General features: G+C 39.9%; 1 protein-coding gene across 1 annotated transcript; it reads left to right on the forward strand.

Moving 5' to 3' along the window:
• The first annotated feature begins 295 nt into the window (after positions 1 to 295).
• LOC139648431 (GTPase IMAP family member 8-like) lies at positions 296 to 12,563 on the forward strand. Its single transcript, XM_071524549.1, has 8 exons — positions 296 to 324; positions 2,811 to 2,905; positions 3,694 to 3,753; positions 4,526 to 5,164; positions 5,507 to 5,563; positions 5,657 to 5,713; positions 6,046 to 7,269; positions 8,664 to 12,563. The coding sequence occupies exons 2-8, from the start codon at positions 2,878 to 2,880 to the stop codon at positions 10,052 to 10,054; spliced, it is 3,456 nt and encodes a 1,151-aa protein (XP_071380650.1). The 5' UTR covers positions 296 to 324; positions 2,811 to 2,877; the 3' UTR covers positions 10,055 to 12,563.
• The last annotated feature ends 9,897 nt before the right edge of the window (positions 12,564 to 22,460 follow it).

Below are 22,460 nucleotides of genomic sequence, written 5' to 3' on the forward strand. Positions count from 1 at the left end.
CAGATATTTTTCAAAACATACACACATTGGTCAAAAAATAGTTTCCACGTGCCTACATGACATTCATTCAAAATATATTTTTGACACGGAACTATGAAACATTTTCCTCCAATGTTCTGATCTGTATCCAAAATAGATTTTGTAGCTATTAAGAATGAATGTCACTCACATGCACACATACATTTCGGCCATTTTGTACATCTGAAACATCCGGACATATTGTGAAGGAAATGTGAAACGTGTTTTTTTTTATCGTCTGAGTTGAATCTTCTTTACTTTCACTTTTATTTGCTTGGACTGATGGCGCAGTAAGAATTTCAGCTGGTGAGTAAACTCAACCGAAAATAAATACGAACAAATAAAACGAAATGTATCAGTAGCCTAATAGACCGAGATAATTGATAATAGAACCGTAGGAGGCTACAAATTGAAAATTGATTATTGATAATCAATTGTGGACTGTTCAGACCGGGTGATCAGATGGACCAGAATCGCAGCTTGTAACTATCAGAGTAACTTCACAAACGAAGTTTAAAAGAATATACTGTTAGAGTCATACATTATAATAATATAAATACACTTTACTGTAACAGATCTACAATCAGTAACGACAAAAGCGGACGTGCGCCATGTTCCGCTTTCAAACAATCTGAGAGAAATCTGATGGTTTTATTTTAATGTGAATTATGAGATTAAAGATTCATTCAGTTTATCCTTTGAGAAATCGCTTTAAAATTAGGTCGTTTCTTATCTAGTCTGACGTCATTCATGTCTTTATTTTAATCACATATTACAATTTATGCATCAGCTGTGAAGCCATTTCAGGTTTCAGCAGTGAGGCTTGAACCAGAACTATTTAATAACCTGACATTGGCTTGATGACTATTAAAGCAACACATGTCTTGACACCAGCTGCAGTATATTACAGAGCTGACAGTAATTATACTTTAGGCTAAACTTATTTTTTTTCTATAGGGAAGCTTTGCTGTGAACACATGCTCTATTCGGCCACACCTAGCTGCATACTTAGGTACACACACACACACAGTTAACTAAACCTGACAAATAAGTTAAGAAAATATATGTATTTATCAATTTACATTTTTTTGTTCACACAGAAAGGTTTTGTTGTGCTGCAGAATAACTCCAGCTGTCTTCTCGGTGTAAACCAGGAAGTGATGCTGCAGCAGAGCAGAGTGTCTGATCCCCACTAACTGAGACTCTGTAGAGGCGTCCTGGTGGCTCAGTGGTCTGAGACCTGTACAGTGGTGGAAAGTAACTAAGTACATTTACTCAAGTACTGTACTTAAGTACAATTATGAGATACTTGTACTTTACTTGAGTATTTCCATTTGATGCTACTTTATACTTCCACTCCACTACATTTCAGAGGGAAAATTGTACTTTCTACTCCACTACATTTATTTGACAGCTTTAGTTACTTTTCAGATGGAGATTTGACACAATGGATAATATAACAAGCTTTTAAAATACAACACATTGTTAAAGATGAAACCAGTGGTTTCCAACCTTTTTGGCTTTTGACGTCTTACAAAAAGCAGTGTGTAGTCGGGTCACATTTCAGATGTCTATGAGTTGTTAACAGCTCCACCAAATAGTGATTTTTCCCTCTAAACCTCACATGGTTTCATTTCAATAAATGTTCAAATGATCCAATATTTCAGCAGAAATCAAAGATTAGAGAAAAAGTCCAAAAACTGAAAACAGATTTGTGTATCAGAACTTTGTTTTTTCTTCTTTCCTCTCCCATTAATCATCTCACGACCCCTCAGATTTATCCGGTGACCCTTTGGAGGGGCCCGACCCCTAGGTTGGGAACCACTGGACTAAACTAGCTAACTGTATATAAAGTAGTTCAAACTAGCTCCACCTCCAGCAGCTACAACAGTAACATGCTGCTTACACACTGATGCTTCAGTATTAATAATCTAATGATGTCATATATAATAAAATATCAGTCAGAGGGACCAAACCACTACTTTTACTTTAATACTTTAACTACATTTTGCTGCTAATACTTATGTACTTTTACTTAAGTAGGATTTTTCATGCAGGATTTTTACTTGCAATGGAGTATTTTTACATTGCTGTATTGGTACTTTTACTTAAGTAAAGGATCAGAGTACTTCTTCCACCACTGGACATGTCACTGTGATGTTGTGGGTTTGAATCCAGACCAGGACCTTTGTCACATGTGGTCTCCTTAGATCTCCCAGTCTTTCCTGTCTCTCGCTACTTTGATCTGTCCAATAATGGTGAAAATACCCCCAAAAAAGTAATCTTTAAAAAAAAACATACGCTTGTTTGTTGATTTAAATTCTGCTGTCTAAACTGAAGAGGGAAATCCAAACGTGTCTCGTACTCAGGAGACTTTTAGGAGGACTGTCCCTTTTACCACACACTCATCACCTAGTTTGCAAGCATGGCAATTCTGTCTGAACTCTAAATAAAACCCAGAATTATAACCTAACCTTATTTAACTTGTATTTTCACATCATTTTCCAGAATTGTCTTTCTAGTATTATTACTTTTGATACGAAACAGTTGATGACACAAAGCCTCCTGTCCTCTACACGCAGTAAACCTCCTCACAGATCAGAAACCACAGTGCAGCAACACTGAGGATTCACTGCCTTGCCCAAGAGACCTTTGGCAGTGTTGGGGTGTATTTCAAAGTCATAAATTCAAGATACATCACCTTAACATTAATGGGGACTACGTGTGTGAGTCAGAGAGGGAGGGAGAGAGAGAGTTTATAGTTTCCTTATTTTGCCTTGTTGTGTTTCCAGGTCCTTAAAAACCAACAGATGTTCTCCTCCAGTTGAATTTCTCTCTGGTTTCCAGTAGAGTGACATCATGGCAGAGTCAGAGCCTGCAGCATCTGGTGAGTCCAGTCAGACTTTATATCAGAAATATGCACTAACTGTAAATTATTTTTGTTCTACTTCATCCATATAGCCTGATAAAATAGTGACTTAGGTTTAGCTTTAAGACAAAGGCTTTTTTTTTTTGATGGTTTTGTGTTTTTATTATATTCAAAATGTCTTAAATGGCTTTAAAATCATACACTGTAAAAGAATTAGTAATTGTATGCACTGATCAATATCCCACACATATACTCTGTAAATAATTAACTTTTGTTCACTAACTTACAGCTCTATGCTTTACTGCTGCAGTGACACAGTTTCTACTCTGGGATCAATAAAGTTCATCTTATCTTAATTTTTCCACCATTCCAGCTTGTCTTGTCATTCCAGTGTGTAAAACCTTTATAATTCCACTTGGTGGGGACAAAACATTCAATTTCACTGGATGAACAACACAAGGTGGTGTGTTCTGTGAATTCGCTGCCATGTAACTTTCTACCACTTTTAGCTGACTGTTTTGTCTTCTGTCTCATCCTGATCTGCTCAGAAGCATCATGTACTATTACTTCTTGTGTCTGCTACAATATGATCTGGAAATGGTGGAAATATTCTGAAGACCGAAGGAAAGCTTGCTAGATAATAGTGGTGGATGGACATCAACAAACATTTTAATTATATAGTTATAACTGTTGTTTTGTTATTTTCTGAAGCAGTTTATTACAGATTGTATGAAACTTGTCAATTGGGAATAATAATTTGGCCCAGATTTCAATGTCTGATGTTGTTTTTTTCTGTTTTCTCACAGAGGGAGAGGCTGGGTTCCCCCTGAAGCGCAGCAACAGCTATGAATTCCTGCCACCTGACAGTAAGTTAAATTGAACTGAATCAGAACCATTTTGGCATTTCATAAGATCTAAGTTTCCAACATTTCATAATAGGTGGACACAAACTGTAAGATTTAATTAAATAATTCAGCCCCTAAATTATGAGTTAGAAACTATGAATAACATTTGAGCCCCTTGCACACATGCAGCCTGTGTGAACAGAAGCCAGTGTCAAAATGCTGGTAAATCAGTTTGGTTAATTTCACCGCTCAAGACGTTGTAATATTACTGGTAAAGCTCCGTATCGACCTTATGTGTGAACAATGCCATAACATGACTGGCATGAGCAGCACAACATTAGGACACTCTGACCCAAGATGCTCTGTTGTCGAACTGTAGGAGGGAAATACAAACAACTACATTAGGGGCTGTAGCTTTACTGTTTTTGACGAAAATGTTGAATTGGACAGATCTGGAAATAAGAGAGATCCTTGGATCCTTGGAGTCCAGAAGGACGAAGAGATTTCGTCTAGCATCTTCACCCGCCATGTTTTCAAACTGCAGTGACTCTGGTGGTTGAACATAATTTCCTGGAAATGACAACAGTGGAATTTAACTGTATTCCCAGTACTGTGTGAATGGTAGCATTATGTTAAAAAAACAGAAAGGCATGTCTTGTGTGAACAACAGAAATTGCTTCCTATACCGGAAAAATTAAAATGGCAATTTTATGGGTTTCATGTGTGCAAGAGGTCTGGTTATCTGGTTAAAATATTGTTGGTTTTCCTTTTTAATTCATTGTTTTAATTTCAGTGTCTGAGCTGAGGGTTGTGCTGCTGGGGAACAGCTGGTCTGAGAGGAGTGCAGTGGGGAACTTCATACTGAGAGAGACTGTGTTCAACACTCAGGAAGCATCTGACAGCCGTCTGAGAGTCAGTGGACCATTGAAAGAGAGAAAAATAGCGGTCATCAACACCACAGATCTGCTGCTTCCCAACATCTCCCAAAACAAACTGACAGAGGATGTAAAAAGCTGTGTGAGACTCTCTGCTCCTGGGCCTCATGTATTCCTGCTGGTTCTACAGCCTGAAGACTTCACTGAGGATCAGAGACTGAGGTTACACAGAATCCTTGAAAACTTCAGTGAGCGTTCATTTGATCATTCACTGGTATTGATATCAACACCCAGAGAGGAGAGTTCAGGTGTCATGGAAAACTATATGCACCATCCAGCCCTACAAGACATGATCAGAAAATGTAGATACAGGTACTTGAGGCAGAAGCACCTTGAACTTCCAGAGCTGTTAACACGCCTGGGACAAATTGCAAAGGAGAACAATGGAGAGCATCTGAGCTGTGATGTATTTGAAGATGCAACTACTGGTTCAATTGGTGATCATCTGAAACAAAGAGAAGCAGCACCTGTTAACTTGGATCCTGCTAGAGCTGTTGGTAAGTGCAGGAAAACACTTTGATAATGATGTGATAACAACTTTGTTAATTAACACAAATGACTGTACAGTGACATACAGACTTTCATCTTTCATGCTATTGATGGTATCTTTTTACATGGAAATTATTCATGGATTGAAGATGCAACTACTGGTTAAACTGATGATCATCTGAAACAAAGAGGAGCAGCACCTGTCAACTGGGATCGTATTAGAACTGTTGGTAAGTGCAGGAAACATTTTGATGATGATGTGATGAAAACTTTGTGAATTATTATTGTTCATTGTTCTTGATTAATTTAGAACAAGATGAGTTATTTCAGTTGATGGTATCTTTTTACAGGACTGGAATCTCTCAAGGCAAACACCCTGTCCTCAGCAAAAAACACTTTCCACCAATGTAAGTAAATTTATCACAAATGTTTTTCATGTACTTTCATGTACTTCTGTAAGATGAAGTTGATGTACTGTAACACTTCACAACTCTTCACAGTGATGAACCCAAACACAACACACAATCCATCACCAGTGGCAAGCACTGTGAAACAGTGTAAGTACCTTAATTACAGGAAATATTCATCCAGCTAGAAATTTGCAACATGTTGTTAAGATCATATATGAGAAATTGTGCCTCGTTTCAAGTAATTTCAAGCTTAAAGTAAACATCAGGATTTGCAGTGTCACAGTAATCAGACATTCACAATAACTTATACTGTGATGAAATATCAGTTAGGTGTTTATCAAATAACCATGTGAAACAAAGTCTTATTGAGACCTCACAAACTGTAATAGTCAGAACCCACAAATTTATTTCCAAAGGTAAAATGCTTAATTTTGGAGATTATTTTGAATGTTTTTATTTTTGTCATTGCTGTTTTACAGCATCTGGACTCAGGATTGTGCTGTTGGGGAAAAGTGAAGACAAAAAGAGAGCAGTTGGTAACTTCATCATACAGAGTGGAGCTTTTCAGAAAAGTTCCCACCCCAAGCAATGTGTTGCCACCTGTAGAGAGTGGAAGGGAAAGTCTTTAACAGTAGTGAAAACCCCAGACATCTTCAGTCTATCTGTGGAAACACTGAGACAAGAGATGAGGAACTGCATGGCTCTCTGCTGCCCTGGACCAAATGTACTGTTGCTGTTAGTGAAGCCTTCTGAGTTCACAGAGGAGAACAAACGCACATTGATGTCCACCCTGAGTTTGTTTGGTCAAGAGGCCTTTAAACACTCAATGGTCATCAAAACACATGAGGGAAATGAAAAAAAAATGTCTGTAGATCAGCTCCTTAAAGAATGTGGAGGAAGGCACTACTGCATGTTAGAAGATGACCTCACATTGTTAATGGAGAAGATTGAGAACATTGTTCATAAAAACAATGAAACCTGCCTCACCTACACTGAAGGGACCGATACCATAACACTAAAGTTTGTGTCTGAACATGCCAAACCACCTTTAAACCTGGTTCTATGTGGGAGGAGAGCAGCAGGGAAGACTTCAGCAGCCAAGGCCATTTTGGGCCAGATGTTGCTTGATCCATCCTCCAAGTCTGCAGAGTGTGTGAAACATCAGGGAGAGGTGTGCGGACGTTGGGTTTCCCTGGTGGAGCTTCCTGCCTTGAATGGAAACCCTCTGGAGGAAGTGACGAAGGAATCACTCAGCTGTCTCTCCCTCTGTGATCCTGAGGGCGTCCATGCCTTCGTCCTGGTCATACCTGTGGCTCCCCTCACTGATGAAGACAAGGGAGAGTTAGAGACCATCCAGAACACTTTCAGCTCTCGAGTCGATGACTTTACCGTGATTCTGTTCACTGTGGAGTCAGATCCTACCGCTCCAGCTGTAGTTCACTTTGTAAATAGGGACAGGGATATCCAGCGGCTCCGTCAGAGCTGTGGAGGCCGATATGTTGTCCTGAACATTAAGGACAAGCAGCAGGTCCCTGAGGTGTTGGATGCTGTGGAACAAATGAGACTTTCCAAAGATGAATCATGCTGCTATACAACAGAAATGTTTGCCCATGCCCAAGTAGATAAGGTTATCAAACAAGAGAAATGCATCACCATGCAACGGGCTGAACTTGAGGAATTGAAAAAAAAGAGCATGGTCACTGGTAAGTACTTCACTGATATAATCTCATTTTTATTGGCTTTTCTTTGTCATAAAGCAGGTTCTACATCAGTGGTGGGCAGTTATGTGCCATGGAGGCAGTGTTGGGGACAGTTACTGATGAAACTAACTAGTTACTTTACTTTGTCACTTGCCCTAAATAACTAGTTACTTAAAATTACTAAATTAGTCTTTATTTAAAGTAACTTGTTAGAGTACTTTCACGTTACCCATTTAAAATCATGCCTTTAAAATACATCTTCTGCAGGATGTCATCACTATTGAATAGAACTCATCATCTGCTGTTATATAAAGAAAACATCAATGTAGCTTTCATTTACCTGGTTCCACAGTAAACTAGTGAGATCGCAGAGGAAGCCTTAACTGATCCTGATTACTCTAACTTACCCCCAACACAGCATGAGGGTCAAGAGTATGCAGTTTTTCATTCCAACTAAAAACCGGCCCTGTGTTTGGAACCAGATACTAACCTACTACATAGCACATACTAATCAGTACTGCATACTGTACATTCAAGTGATGATTTCAGGTATAACCATTAAGATTGCAGTATACTCAAACAGTACATCACATGATGAGGCCATGCTGTAAAACAACACAGATGAACATCAAAATTTCATTTTCATTTATCGAATAGTATACTATATCATTCGAAATCATTTATAATTCTATAAGCCTATTTATTTTCTCTGTATTAACCTACATTGTAAGTATCAGCACTTAATACATTGGGGATCATTGCTATCAGTGCCTGGTTAAATATTTGTTGTCTTTTTCATAGTGCTGTTACACATTTTCCTCCTCCTTTATTAGTTTCCTCCTCCTTTATTAGTTTTTTAACAAATCATCTGGTTAACCCATTCATCAGCTACTAACTCACTACAGTTACAGATAAATCCCCCCTTAATTTTTAACTGTGGCGCTTATCACTTAACACGCTGTGGTCACTGTAACCGCACAAAGACAAATCTGCATGTTGGTGGAGGTCACTGCTCCACATATGCAGGAATTTTAAATTTGTCTCAGTTTTAAGTTTTAATAATTAGTGTCTAACTAGCCAGTCAAAAGGCTGGCTGACTCCCAGCATGTTATTTGATGTGATGGATCAATGATGTGAGGGGATCAGGGCCTGACTATAGAATGATTAGTACCCAGATTCGAACACATGGTCGCTCATTCCACTGATTACTTCCTCTGGTTGAAGGTGTGCTAATCAGTGAAACTACCTGGTGTAGTGTTTGGTTGGAATTAAAAATTGCAGACTCCATGACACATGGTTGCCCACCACTGTTCTACTCTATACCCTTGAGCTGACAGTGTTGCAACGGTCAAAATATGATGAACATAAACTAATTCTTTCTCATCATCACTTTGCAGGTGATGATGAGAAACAAAGTGAAGAGTGTCTCAGGATGGTGCTGATAGGGAAGACTGGAACTGGAAAGAGCACTTCAGGAAACACTATTCTGGGCAGAAAGGCATTTGCAGCCATGTCCAGCCAAACATCTATCACAAAGTGTTGCCAGAAAGCAGAGAGTAAAGTGGATGGTCGTCCTGTCGTTGTGGTTGACACCCCCGGCCTGTTTGACACAACCTTGTCCCATGAACAGGTTAATGAGGAGATGGTGAAATGCATCAGTCTTTTGTCCCCGGGACCGCATGTCTTCCTGTTGGTGTTAGAGATTGGCAGACTCACATCAGAGGAGAAGGAGACATTAAAACTAATCAAGAAAGTCTTCGGGAAGAATTCTGAAAACTTCACCATCATTCTTTTCACAAGGGGAGATTCACTGGAGCATGAGGAGCAGTCCATTGAGAACTACATTAAAGAGAAATGTGATGATTCATTTAAGAATCTGATTGCTGACTGTGGAGGAAGATACCATGTGTTTAATAACTATGATAAAAACAACCACACACAAGTCAGTGAGCTGTTGACCAAGGTTGAGACCATGGTGAAGAAAAATGGCGGTGGCTGCTACACAACTGAGATGTTCCAAGAGGCAGAAGCAGCCATACAAAAGGAAGTGGAAAAGATTTTGAAGGAGAAGGAAGAAGAGATGCAGAGAGAGAAGGAGGAGCTTAAAAGAAAACATGAGGAAGAAATGCAAGTGATGAGAAGAAAAATGGAAGAACAGAGATCCGAAACTGAACGAGAAAGAGAGATAAGAGCCAAACAACTGAAGAAAAAGGAAGACTATATTATGAAACAGCGTGAGGAGAGAAAGAAAGAACAGGAAATGAGACAAGAAGAAGAGAGGAAGAAGAAGAAACAGGAGGAAATTCAACAACAGGAATGGGAACACAAACTTGGAACATTGGAGAAAAAAATAAAATCAGAATCAAAGGAAAAGGAAAACACTGACAAAATGCTGGAGCAGAGTAGAGAAGAGATGAGTAAAGAACGAGAGGCCTGGGAGAAACAACGAAAACAATGGTGGGAAAAAAGATATCAGGAAGATGAACAGAGAAGAGAGGAGGAGCAAACAAGATTTAAAAAGCTCCAAGAAGAGTACGAGCAGGAAAAAGAAAAAGATGAAAACAAAAGAAAAGAAGAGGATCGAATCAGAAGAGAACAGGAGGAAAAGCAGCAAAAAGAATTAGAGGAAGACTGTAAGAAAAAACTGGAGGAAATGATGAAGAAATATGAAGGAGAGGCCAGAAAGCAAGCTGAAGAATTCAATGATTTCAAAGACAAATGCATAAAGCTCCTCTTTGAAAATCTCTCAGTCCACATTAAAAACAAAAGCCAGTGCCAATTGATGTAGGTGGGGTGACTTATTGTGGACAAAAAGTGTAAATTATTTGCTTATTTCTTGTACAGAAACTTGGCTCTTCTCTCCTCCTAGCAAGTAGCTTGCTCCTAGAATTTATTTGTTAAAGGATAAGGCTGGTGTTTTTTTATGCATTTCTTACCGTCAACAAATGTTTTGCTAACAAGTCTGGTCCATGTATCCGGGTCCCAGTGCAGCCATGTCCCAGCAGCCATAGAACTCCATTGTATTAAAAAACGATTAAAAACCCGTCACAGAGCCATGCTGCTGCTCTGCAGCATATTTCATCATCACCATGCACCGGGCCGGACCACTTTTTCCTCAAACAACTTAATAAACCGGCTGTAAACACTTTGCCATCTCAGGAAAGTAGTTCCGTAGCACAGAAAATAGTCCCCGGCGTAATGAATAATTTGTTCCCATTTGAATTTGATTTGGTAAAAACTACAACAGCCTGATTTTCATGGTAACATAGATTTTTAAAATGTAAACTGTGTCTTTGTGAGCTGGATTTCAAGGTTTTTAGCTTACAGTTGGAGCCAATGACTTCCGGGTTGACGGCTAAAAATTGATTTCTTGACCCTGCAAACATTCCTTTAGGATTTAGAATCAAGTCTCCATCTCTGTTAGTTTCATAATTGTGGCTAAAAACAGATTATCGTCTAATGGTGGAATTCGCAGATCTGGATCATGACCAATATCTAATCAGTTGTTCCTTGGCCCATGGCTGATCTGTCCACCAAATATCATGTAAATCCACTCATCAGGTTTTGAGATATCCTACTCACAGATAGACAAACTAACGAATGAGCTAAACAGAACCTACATGGCAGAGGAAATGAACCAGAATTGACTCAGGACCAAACACCAGAGACTTGACTTGGACTTGAATTACTGTAAGCCATTTTATCACATGAATCTAGTGAGTCTAGCAGAGTCATTCCATGAATAGAGGACAATTTGAGTCCCTTACATAAAGGCAACAGGATTGCAGTAAAAACCATGCATATTTTTTTAATCAAAAACATTTTTTGGTATTTAGGTATTTATCATAGATAAAGTAGAAACTTGTTAAAATTCCAAACATAGTAAAATATATTACATTCATAAAAACACAGGAACCATGTGGACTAATGGCTCTCAACACTAGTGGAATAATGGCTGGCCTAAAATGGAAGCCTCAACCCTGTCACCAATACTCATAATGTATGTATTCACAATGTATGGAGTTTTAAGAACGCAAGTGCCTGAGATGGGAGAACATATGTTTCTGGAGGGTGAATATGTCCTGAATAAAATAAAATGTTGAAAAAACTTAAAAAAAAATTGAAAACAATGTAAAATACATTTTTGAGAAGTTGCATGGTGCAAATTGTCCTCTATTCGTGGAATGACTCAGCTAAAGCACTTGCTGACTGTGTGCTGTTAATTTCATAAATGGTTAGTCATTTGATACTTGGCACCAAAGGTAAAAACTATGGTATTGTCTCTGACCTTTACAAATTTATAACTGAGTCCTCATATAAAGTTTGCCACTTAACAGACTCTGGAAGAGAGATATCAATAGTTCCTCAGATCTGGATTGGCACACTATATGGTCAAATATATCCCTGTCATCCAGAAACCATCAAATGATACACTACAAATTTATTCACAGGTCTTATCTTACACCTCGAAGATTACAACAAATGAAACTCAGAGCTAATCCATATTGCGACTTTTGTCCATATCTTTCTTCATATGGTTTGGCAGTGCCCAGAGGTTAATAGATTTTGGGAAAATGTGTCAACTATTATGTCTATTGAGAGAGCCATACCTCACTCACAGTGTCTGCTATTACTCAATGCCACCTCCTCTTTGGAGCTAACTACAAATGATAGGCGCCACTTGTTAGCTGGTCTCACAGCTTCTAAAAGGATGGTAGCTTGTCGCTGGAAACCACCTCATGCACTGTTGGTGAGGGAATGGCTCTCTTCCTACCGGGATAGAGCACAGCTGGAGCTTTCTACAGCACGATTACATTATGCAAAAACACAAAATATTATTTGCTGGTCAAAGCTACTAGAAAAAAATTGTGTTTTATTATAAATATTTGTGGTTAACTATCTTTTTCAGCTGTGCTTTCATGTTAGGGGTTAGAGGGTGGGGGTGGAGTGGGTTGGTGGGACTGATGGTGCTCCCCCTTCCTTATACACACAATAAATAATTGATCACAAAAGAAATTGTCATGTACATAACTGAAAATAATAATTGTTTAAACTGTAACGTTGGGCCTCTTCTTGGCCTCAATATGTAGCTGTAAAATCAGTGTAAACAGACAGCAGGTTAGTAGTGAAGCCTGGGAGATCTGCTTGTTACATTTAAAATGATCTTTGTTTCCTTTTGCATACAAGGAGGAACATGATGTTGAAATGAAATGTTACAGGATGTAAAAAAAAAAAAAAAAAATGTTGAAGAATGATTTGAGAATGATTTATGAATACATTGATTTGTATTATATGTCAAATATGAATGCATATTTTGTAAGTGATTACATTAAATAAAGATATATTTCAACTGAGCAATGAGTCTCAAATGAAATGTCCTGTATTTGCTCTTAATGTTCCTTAATGTTTATCATTTTAGAAGATCAATAAAGTGTTTCCATGCTGCTCAGACTCCTGGGAGTCAAACAGCCTCATGGCTCCTGGAGTCTGGAGTCAGAAGCTGCTGCTCAGCTCCATGTCACAGCTCAACACACACTCTGTAGAAACTGAGAAACTGAGGAAACACACAGCAGACAGGTTGGACTTTAACTGCACAGGAGAACTCTAAACTCTAAACTCTTCAGAATATGTTTATATATTTATGTATGTTTATATGTTTCACAGACTGTCAGCTAAATGACTAAATTGTAATGTAAGTGTCAAACAGGTCTTTAATGATATTCCCAGTTGGCTTGAATGAGGTTTTAACCTTTAGGCCTTAATATTTCATTCTTACATTCAAGTTGTTAAACTGATGCTGTCATCCAGAGGATCTTACATTACTGTTACCTGCTGTAACAACTCAATTTCCCACAGGGACCAATAAAGTTTAATCTCATCTAAACTAAAGTGGACTGTATATCATTTAGAAGCACTTATGGGTCTAATGTTTCATATAATTTCATTTGATATGAAATCTTAACCTGTCATGACCTTTAAAAACAGACAAAATGTAGTTACAGCAGTTGTCCTCTGGAGGGCAGCGTAGCTCTGTGTGGAAAGCCTCCTTCCTCCCCTGCTGACCACCAGGTCTGGGATCAGTCCATTCTTCATCCAGTTCACACTCTGAAAGAGGTGTTCATGCCTGGCTCACGGCCCGGCGTGCAGGACGCTGTCACCGCGTCCCGGACCGCCGAGAGCCCAGAGAGCCCGAGAGCCCGAGAGCCCCGAGAGCCCCAGGAGCCCCAGGTTCACAGACAGGTGAATGTGACAAACATGGAATAACTGGTATATTATAATAAGTTCATAATAATACGTTTATTTTTAAAGCACCATTCACACATAGAATGCAACTCAAAATTCTTTACATAAAATAGAAATAATAAATGGATTAAAACAGTAAATGGATGAAAACAATTACAATCTTTATTTAATTTAAAGCAAAATCAAAAATAACTTTTCATAAATTATTTCTCTTTGCATTCAGACTTTTAAAATGCTATATTACATGATCAAGGTCCATGACTTATTTCTTGCTTGAATCATCAATTAATGAATAAAATAAATGCATTTTGATCTGGCTTTTTCTGATGTGAATGCTAAGCCTAGGTTCTTAGCGTTTGATCCCGGTTTTTTATTCCAATAGATTGTCAAATGGCAGTGAGAGGTTAACTGTTTGAACTTCACTACCCAGAAATCCTTGTAGTGACGTAGAGTATTATGTTGGTGAGTCCAGCTTTCTCTGCTGCTGTTTATAGGAGACTTTTCCCTCTTCAGTCTGGATCGGTCTCTGTGTGGAGAAGATTTTAAAAACTGACAGCAGAATTTAATTTGGACAAACAGGATAATCTACAGCGGCTCACTTCCTGTTTACACTGAGAAGACACTGCAGCTTTACAGCAAAATCTGGACTGGAGCCACTTTTTTATTTTACAGTCAAATCTGTACTACAGCAGCTTTTAATGTCAATTTGCTCTCACATACAAATTTGCATGTATTGTGAGTAAGGCAAAAGTCGGAATATACCATCTCTGACGCAACATTAAAATGTTTTGGAGTAGGTCCCATGGAGGTTATGTTATGGGGTAGTTAGCCTAGTTAGTTAGCTACTTTATTTATATAGCACTTTTCAAAACAGCAGTCACAAAGTGCTTCACAGTTGATAATAAAAATGCATAATAGGCAAAGGCAAATTTATTTATATAGCACATTTCATACCCAAAGGCAACCCAAGGTGCTTTACAGAGTACACAGAATGAAAACAGCAAGTAAAAATATAATTTATAAACAGCCAATGTAAGTGGGCCAGAATGGGGGTGACATGCTCTCTTCGTTTAGTGTTTGTCAAAAGCCGGGCTGCCGCGCTCTGAACCAGCTGAAGTCGAACAACTGCAGAAATAGTAAGGTAGTGGATAGGACCTGGGGACAGGACCTTGGTAGGACCCGTGGCGGCCATGTTGGGGAAACCGTCATGCAATTCCAGTGCAACTGTCCTGTTGCTATTTATGTATCTGACTTTGTGTTGTTACAAAGTAAATAAAAACTACAAAGGTTAGTGAGGGAAAATTTTGACAGAGTACTTCTGATGCTGATATAATATAATAAGCCAAGTAGCTCTATGCCTTACTCTTCTCCTCAGCTTGTTCCAGCCAATTCCATGTTGTATCATTCACTGTAGTTATTATACATGTAAACATGTGACCTGCTGACAGTAGCTCTGCCTCTTTGAAGCTGTGAGTTGATTGCCAGCTGTCATTGTCAGGGTTTAGGTGTGGTGAGGACCCAAATGCAGACAGGCAGGGATTAACGAAAGTAAAGACTTTAATAAAGAACTAAGGCAAAATTCAAAAACAAAAAAAACAGGCTGGCAAGCCCCCCCCCCCCCTTAAGAGCCGGAGACTGGAGTACAGGATCGGAGGCCGGAGGCTGGAGGCTGGAGTGCAGGACCGGAGGACGGCAACGGCTGGAGTGCAGGACCGGCATTGGTGTTACCAGAGTCACTGGGAACACGGGAGTTGACCAGATACAGGAATGCAGGACCGGAGTCCTGCAACAGCTGTCTGAGATGGCCGACAGATGCGGCTGACGACTGGGAATCTGGCTGCAGTGCAGGCTGTGTCAGCTGGGAGGCTGGCAGGTGAAGGTAGGGAAACAGGGGTTTGCTGACACACAGCCAGAGCTGACTGCAGCAGAACAGGGACAGAAATTTGCTGCACCCTTGGCTCAGCGGATTGCTGCAAGACGGGAACAGGAGACAGCTGCAGCCCAGGAACAGAAGGCTCTTGCAGCAAAGGAACAGAAGGCTTTTGCAGCCCAACAGGAACAAGAGATTGCCGCGGCTCAGCGGGAACAGGGAGCTGACTGGACCCCAGTAGTGGTGCTGGGTAGCGGAGACTCTGTGGCGCAGGACTGCTGACTGAGCCAGTGGCGTCGGGAGCCACGGGGACCTCGCCGCCTCTTGGTGCCTCCACGGGTCCCCGTGAAAAAGGCAAGACGAGTCCCCTCAAAGGACGACCGCTGGGCATCAGGGCGGCTCCCCAGATGGTCCGTGGTAGGAACCAGGGGTTCCAGGAAAGCCGAGTCAGGACAGGCAGGTTTTAGGCTCCAAAACCTGAGCCTAACCGACTGGAGTGCAGGCTGGTGGCTAGCATGCCCAAAGCTAGCAAACTGGGGCTTGGGCTGGTAGCTCGGCTGCTGCTGCGGCTTGGGCTGGTAGCTCGGCTACTGCTGGAACTTGGACTGGTAGCTTGGCTGCTGCTGCGGCCTAGGCTTAGGCCGGTGGCTAGCTGGCTGGCTGCTAGCAGACAAGGCTGCTTGCCAGGCAAAGTAGGCAAACAGGGTAATCATCTCTGTTCCAGTTGCAGAGGCAGGGGACCTGTCTGCTGGGTCCATCTTGGTCAGTTCGTACTGTCAGGGTTTAGGTGTGGTGAGGACCCAAATGCAGACAGGCAGGCAGGGATTAACGAAAGTAAAGACTTTAATAAAGAACTAAGGCAAAATTCAAAAACCAAAAGCAAACAAGGAAGACAAAACCCAACCTGGCTGGCAAAAAGCAAGAAGTCCAAAACTGATGACAAGCGGGAACAGGTAAACTGAACAGAACAAATAACAGGACAGGTAGATTAAACAGACGAACTGACAAGGAGTGGATGATGAACCGGGGTAGATCTACTGTGGGGATGGGTGATTAGTGATGAGGTACAGGTGTGTGGGAGCAGGAGGAGGGAACAGGTGAAGAGAGATTGACCAGGAGGTGGAGACACAAGGGCAGACAGGAAACACAGAAACAAGGAAAAAACAAGGGCAGGACATGACAGAACCGTGACAGTCATTTCTGTGCAAGTGTGTGTGCGGCTTAAGAAATAATTGTTATAATAGCATTTGGACCCAACCACTGCTTAATAGCCAAATATGATGATGCAGTACACAGTTATAGGACCTGCCAGGTTGCAATATACTGCTTTAAACTACAGTATATTTGCTGTCTTCAAGGCAGCAAACTGATGTACTGAACCTTCTATGCAGTCCAGTATGGAGAGTATGAGCCTCAAGACAGTTTAAACATTGACTTGGCTGTTTCACTGACTTCATGTACTTTCACTGGCGTCTGTGGAGTGGAGTCCTGCCCACTCTTACGACAATAAAAAAAAAAGGTTGTCTCAGGTGAGCTGGTTATAGATGTGGAGCTTGGACTTTCATTAACATGCTTGGACGAAGAATGGCGCAGTGAGGATTTCACCTGGTGAGTAGACTTAATCGAAAATAAATGCGAACAAATAAACGAAGAAATGTATATGCTCGTAGGAAAGGCTACATCTTCAAATTGTTAACTGAAAATTGATAATTGATAATCCTCGGGTATGTGTCAACTTTTCAGGCCTGGTGATCAGATCAACCAGAATCACAGCTTGTAATTATCTGAGCAACTTCACAAACTAAGCTGAAAAGAATACACTGTACATTCACACATTATACTAATATAAATACACTATGACAGACTTTCAATCCAAGATGACAGCAACAACGACCTCAGACAAGTGCGGTATCTTCAGCTAATTGAAGAGGAAATAAATGAGAACTATCAAACGTCTGATGATTTATATTTTGATCTTAATTATGAGAATCAAGTCCAAAGATTTGTTCAGTTTGCCATTTGAAAAATAGGGTTGTTTCTAATCTTTATTGACAACGTTATCCATGCCTTTATTGGTCTAGATCAGCAGATAAAGCTCTGATCCAGAGTCTAAAGTCCAGACAGAAGGTGAATGAGGAAGAAAAACCCTCACTTGACATTATAAACATCACAGCAATTACTGCTACTAGTACGAGTACTACTATTACTCTTTTTACTACTAAGACTAATGCTGCTGCTAATAATTATAATAATCCAGTAGAGCTGCTCAGTATTCACCAGTATCAGACTGTGGTTATACTGGGCAGATACCAGTTTGAAGGTGTGTAACTGTGAATGTGAAGCAGAGTGGAGCTGGAAAAGAGCATGCATGCTGTTATAAAGGTTTGAAAACATAGATGTATTGCACATTTTTTTGCCCATCCTGAGTTTTTGCATTTTTATTGTGCTGCAAAATAATCAAAAAATGCACTTATTTGACTTTTTTTTTTTCGCGATCTACATCCATATTTTTCAAGACCCAATCTGACCTTATTTAAATTTGACATCATATCTTCACAACAATAATTTCTAATACTATAGAACAGTTGATGACACAAAGCTCCCTGGCCTTTACACACAGTAAACCTCCTCAGAGGTCAGAGGTCACAGAGCAGCAACAAGTCAGGACTCACTGCACAAGAGACTTTTGTTTGGATGTATTGCAAACTCACAAAATCATGATACACACCCTTGACACTGATATGGATTAGCACTGTGTGTGTGTGTGTGTGTGTGTGGTGTGAGAGAGAGAGAGAGAGAGAGAGAGAGAGAGAGAGAGAGAGAGAGAGAGAGAGAGAGAGAGAGAGAGAGAGAGAGAGAGAGAGAGAGAGAGAGAGAGAGAGAGAGAGAGAGAGAGAGAGAGAGAGAGAGAGAGAGAGAGGGACAAGTTTATATTTTCATTTTTCCCCCCTTCTTGTATTTCAAGGTTCTTAAAAACCAACAGATGTTCTCCTCCAGTTGAATTTCTCTCTGGTTTCCAGTAGAGTGACATCATGGCAGAGTCAGAGCCTGCAGCATCTGGTGAGTCCAGTCAGACTTTATATCAGAAATATGCACTAACTGTAAATTTGTTCAGAATTATTTTGTTCTATTTCCTAGCTTTGAAATCATACCAATAAAGTATAATAAAAGTGAATGAACTCATCATTATCTTGCACATATACTCTGTAAATCTTTAACTTTTGTTCACTAATTTACAGCTCTATGCTTTATTGCTGCTTTATTGCTCCCAGTTTCTCAATAAAGTTTCTCTTATCTTAATTTTTCCACCATTCCAGCTTGTCTTGTCATTCCAGTGTGTAAAGCCTTTAGAATTCCACTTGGTGGAGACAAAACATTAAATTTCACTGTATGTACAACACAAGGTGGAGTGTTTTATCCAGATCTCAGAAGCATCATGTACTATTCCTTGTTGTTACTGATACAATATGATCTGGATACAAAATGGTGGAAATATTCTGAAGACCAAAGGATAGATTGCTAGATAATAGTGGGAGGTGCAGCAAATGGGGGACATCAAGCATTTTAAATTACTTAATTATTTTCATAAGCAGGTTAATTACACATTATATGAGAAACTTGTCAGTCTAAAGGAGTTTTGTCTGAAATTGTATTTTTCTGCATTTTTACAGAGGGAGAAGATGTGAAACCTCTGAAGCGCAGCAGCAGCTATGAATTCCTGCGTCCTCTCAGTGAGTTAAACTGAACTGAATCTGAACTGTTTTGGTGTTTCATGAAGTTTCCAAAATTTAGGTTTGCACAAACTATAATATTTAATAAAGTAATTAAGCCCCTAACTTATGTGGTAGGAACTCTACAAATAACTTTGTCATCACAAGTTCACATTTTCTTTCATTTAAAGATCAAGATCAAAGGTGAGCTACCAAGATGTAAATGGCTGACAGATTTTCTCCAAGTCCGCCTCTAAAGAAAAACTGGAAAAAAAAAACTGGCTTTGGATTCCCTTCCTGGTCAACCCAGTCGCCAGAATAAAATGTTGGCATTTTATGTTTCTGCAAACCACGGATACATAGAATCTCAATGTTTCTGAACCAAAAATAAGTTTCATATCAATATTTTTAGATACGTGTATATCAGCGTTATAGTGTTTTAACCGCTCGTGGTGCTTTTGAGGCACTTTTGGCGTTTTGAGGAAATAGAATGAGGGTAGGCTATAATAACCATTTTCTGGTTATGAAATTATATAAATTATATATTTTATTACACACCACGTATTTCGAGCATGTGGAACAATGAGATAAATTTCTCGTATATGCGCTTCACGGCCTATGTGTTAGGGGGTTTTCGTGGACCCAAATGCAGACACGGACAGTTGGTGAACGGAAAAAGGAAAAAGGTTTATTGATGGTTTGGGTGGAGTGATGTAGTCGGACCGGGCTGGGCTGGCTGATGGACGGACGAGCAGAACGGGCAGGCAGGCTTGCAGACGAGCCGACAGGCTGGCTGGAGTGGCATGGGCGGGTGGAGAGACACAGGGGAATCCTGGACACAGGAAAAAACAAGATCAGGCAAAAGGGTTTGAAGAGCACAAGAATAAACTTTGAATAAACAGGATACGGTGCGACCAAGAGAGTGACTACCACTGGTATGGTGGAACAAACTGGTGATGAGTGGATGTCAAGCCGGGGTTGAAATACAGGTGGTGACGAGTGATGGGATTCAGGTGTGCAGGAGCCCAGGAGCATGGAGAGAGGGAGCCATGCCCACGCCACACACCAACAGACAGACTTACACAGACAGACAGACTGGGAGGCGGAGACACAAGGGAGGCAGGGAACACAGAGAAACACAAGGAAGACTAGAGTCACGGCAGGAGCCATGACACTATGGCCATAATTTATTTTTCTGTGACATGCACGCATATTTCCTTTACGAATTATGAACACAATATTCTTAACCCCCGATATGATTGGTTCTTGGTTCCTGTGATAGGAACGGGAAGCTGTGATGAGGTAAATTAATGTTGCACATTCTCTGCATAATGTTGCACAAAGATAAATTAAAAGTAAATGGTGGTTAAATGTAATTTCTGGGAAATTACAACAGTGGAATTTAACGGTATTGCCAGTACTGTGTGAATGGTAGCATTACGTTAAAAAAGCGGAAAGGCATGTCTTGTGTGAATAACAGAAACTGCTACCTTTACGTAAAAATTAAAATGGCAATTTTATGGGTTTCATGTGTGGAAGAGGCTTTGGAGTCACTAGTTTACATATTTAATTTGAAGATTCACAAGAAGGTGTGTTTGCAAATTCTAGATAGCTAACAGGTTTTCTCCAAGTCCACCTCTAAAAATCATGGCATGGGATTTCCTCCCTGGTCATCAGCCCAATTACAGCTGTATTAGGTTAAAATCTTGTTGGTTTTTCTTTTATAATTCATTGTTTTCATTTCAGTGTCTGAGCTGAGGGTTGTGCTGCTGGGGAACAGCTGGTCTGAGAGGAGTGCAGTGGGGAACTTCATACTGGGAGAGACTGTGTTCAACACTCAGGAAGCATCTGACAGCTGTCTGAGAGAGAGTGGACCATTGAAAGAGAGAAAAATATTGGTCATCAACACTCCAGATCTGCTGCTCCCCAACATCTCCCAAGAAAAACTGACAGAGCATGTAGAAACCTGTGTGACAAACTCTGCTCCTGGACCTCATGTATTCCTGCTGGTTCTTCAGCCTGAAGACTTCACTGAGAAACAGAGACTGAGTTTACACAAAATCCTTGAAAACTTCAGTGAGCGTTCATTTGATCATTCACTGGTATTGATATCAACACCCAGAGAGGAGAGTTCAGGTGTCATGGAAAACTATATGCAACATCCAGCCTTACAAGACATGATCAGAAAATGTAGATACAGGTACTTGAAGCAGAAGTACCTTGAACGTCCAGAGCTGTTAACACGCCTGGGACAAATTGCAAAGGAGAACAATGGAGAGCATCTGAGCTGTGATGTATTTGAAGATGCAAATACTGGTTCAACTGGTGATCATCTGAAACAAAGAGAAGCAGCACCTGTTAACTTGGATCTTGTTAGAACTGTTGGTAAGTGCAGGAAACATTTTGATGATGTGATGAAAACGTTATGAATTATTATTGTTCATTATTCTTGATTAATTTAGAACAAGATTAGTTATTTCAGTTGATGGTATCTTTTTACAGGTCTGGAATCTATCAAGGCAAACACTCTGTCCTCAGCAGAAAACACTTTCCACCACTGTAAGTAAATTTATCACAAATGTTTTTCATGTACTTAGAGATCTGTAAGATGAAGTTGATGTACTGTAACACTTCACAACTCTTCACAGGGATGAAACCGAACACAACACACAATCCATCGCCAGTGGCAAGCACTGTGAAACAGTGTAAGTACATTAATTAAAGGAATTTATCATCCAGCTAGAAATTTGCAACATGTTAAGATCATATATGAGAAATTGTGCCTCCTTTCAAGTAATTTCAAGCTTAAAGTAAACATCAGGATTTGCAGTGTCACAGTAATCACACATTCACAATAACTTATATTTGATGAAATATCAGTTAGATGTTTATCAAATAACCATGTGAAACAAAGTCTTATTGAGACCTGACAAACTGTAATAGTAGTCAGAACTCACAAATTTATTTCCAAAGGTAAAATGCTTAATTTTGGAGATTCTTTTGAATGTTTTTATTTTTGTCATTGCTGTTTAAAGCATCTGGACCCAGGATTGTGCTGTTGGGGAAAAGTGAAGACAAAAAGACAGCAGTTGGTAACTTCATCATACAGAGTGGAACGTTTCATAAAAGTTCCCACTCCAAGCAATGTGTGGTCGCATGTGGAGAGTGGAAGGGAAAGTCTTTAACAGTAGTGAAAACCCCAGACATCTTCAGTCTACCTGTGGAAACAGTGAGAAAAGAGATGAGGAACTGCATGACTCTCTGCTTCCCTGGACCAAATGTACTGTTGCTGTTAGTGAAGCCTTCTGAATTCACAGAGAAGAACAGACTCAGACTGAAGTTCATCCTGAGTTTGTTTGGTCAAGATGCCT

Source organism: Centroberyx affinis, unplaced genomic scaffold, assembly GCF_046629955.1.
Source record: "Centroberyx affinis isolate AG114_WGS23_722 - 3 ecotype Tasmania unplaced genomic scaffold, CSIRO-AGI_Caff_v1 ptg001200l_1, whole genome shotgun sequence".
In the NCBI taxonomy this organism is placed as follows: domain Eukaryota; kingdom Metazoa; phylum Chordata; class Actinopteri; order Beryciformes; family Berycidae; genus Centroberyx; species Centroberyx affinis.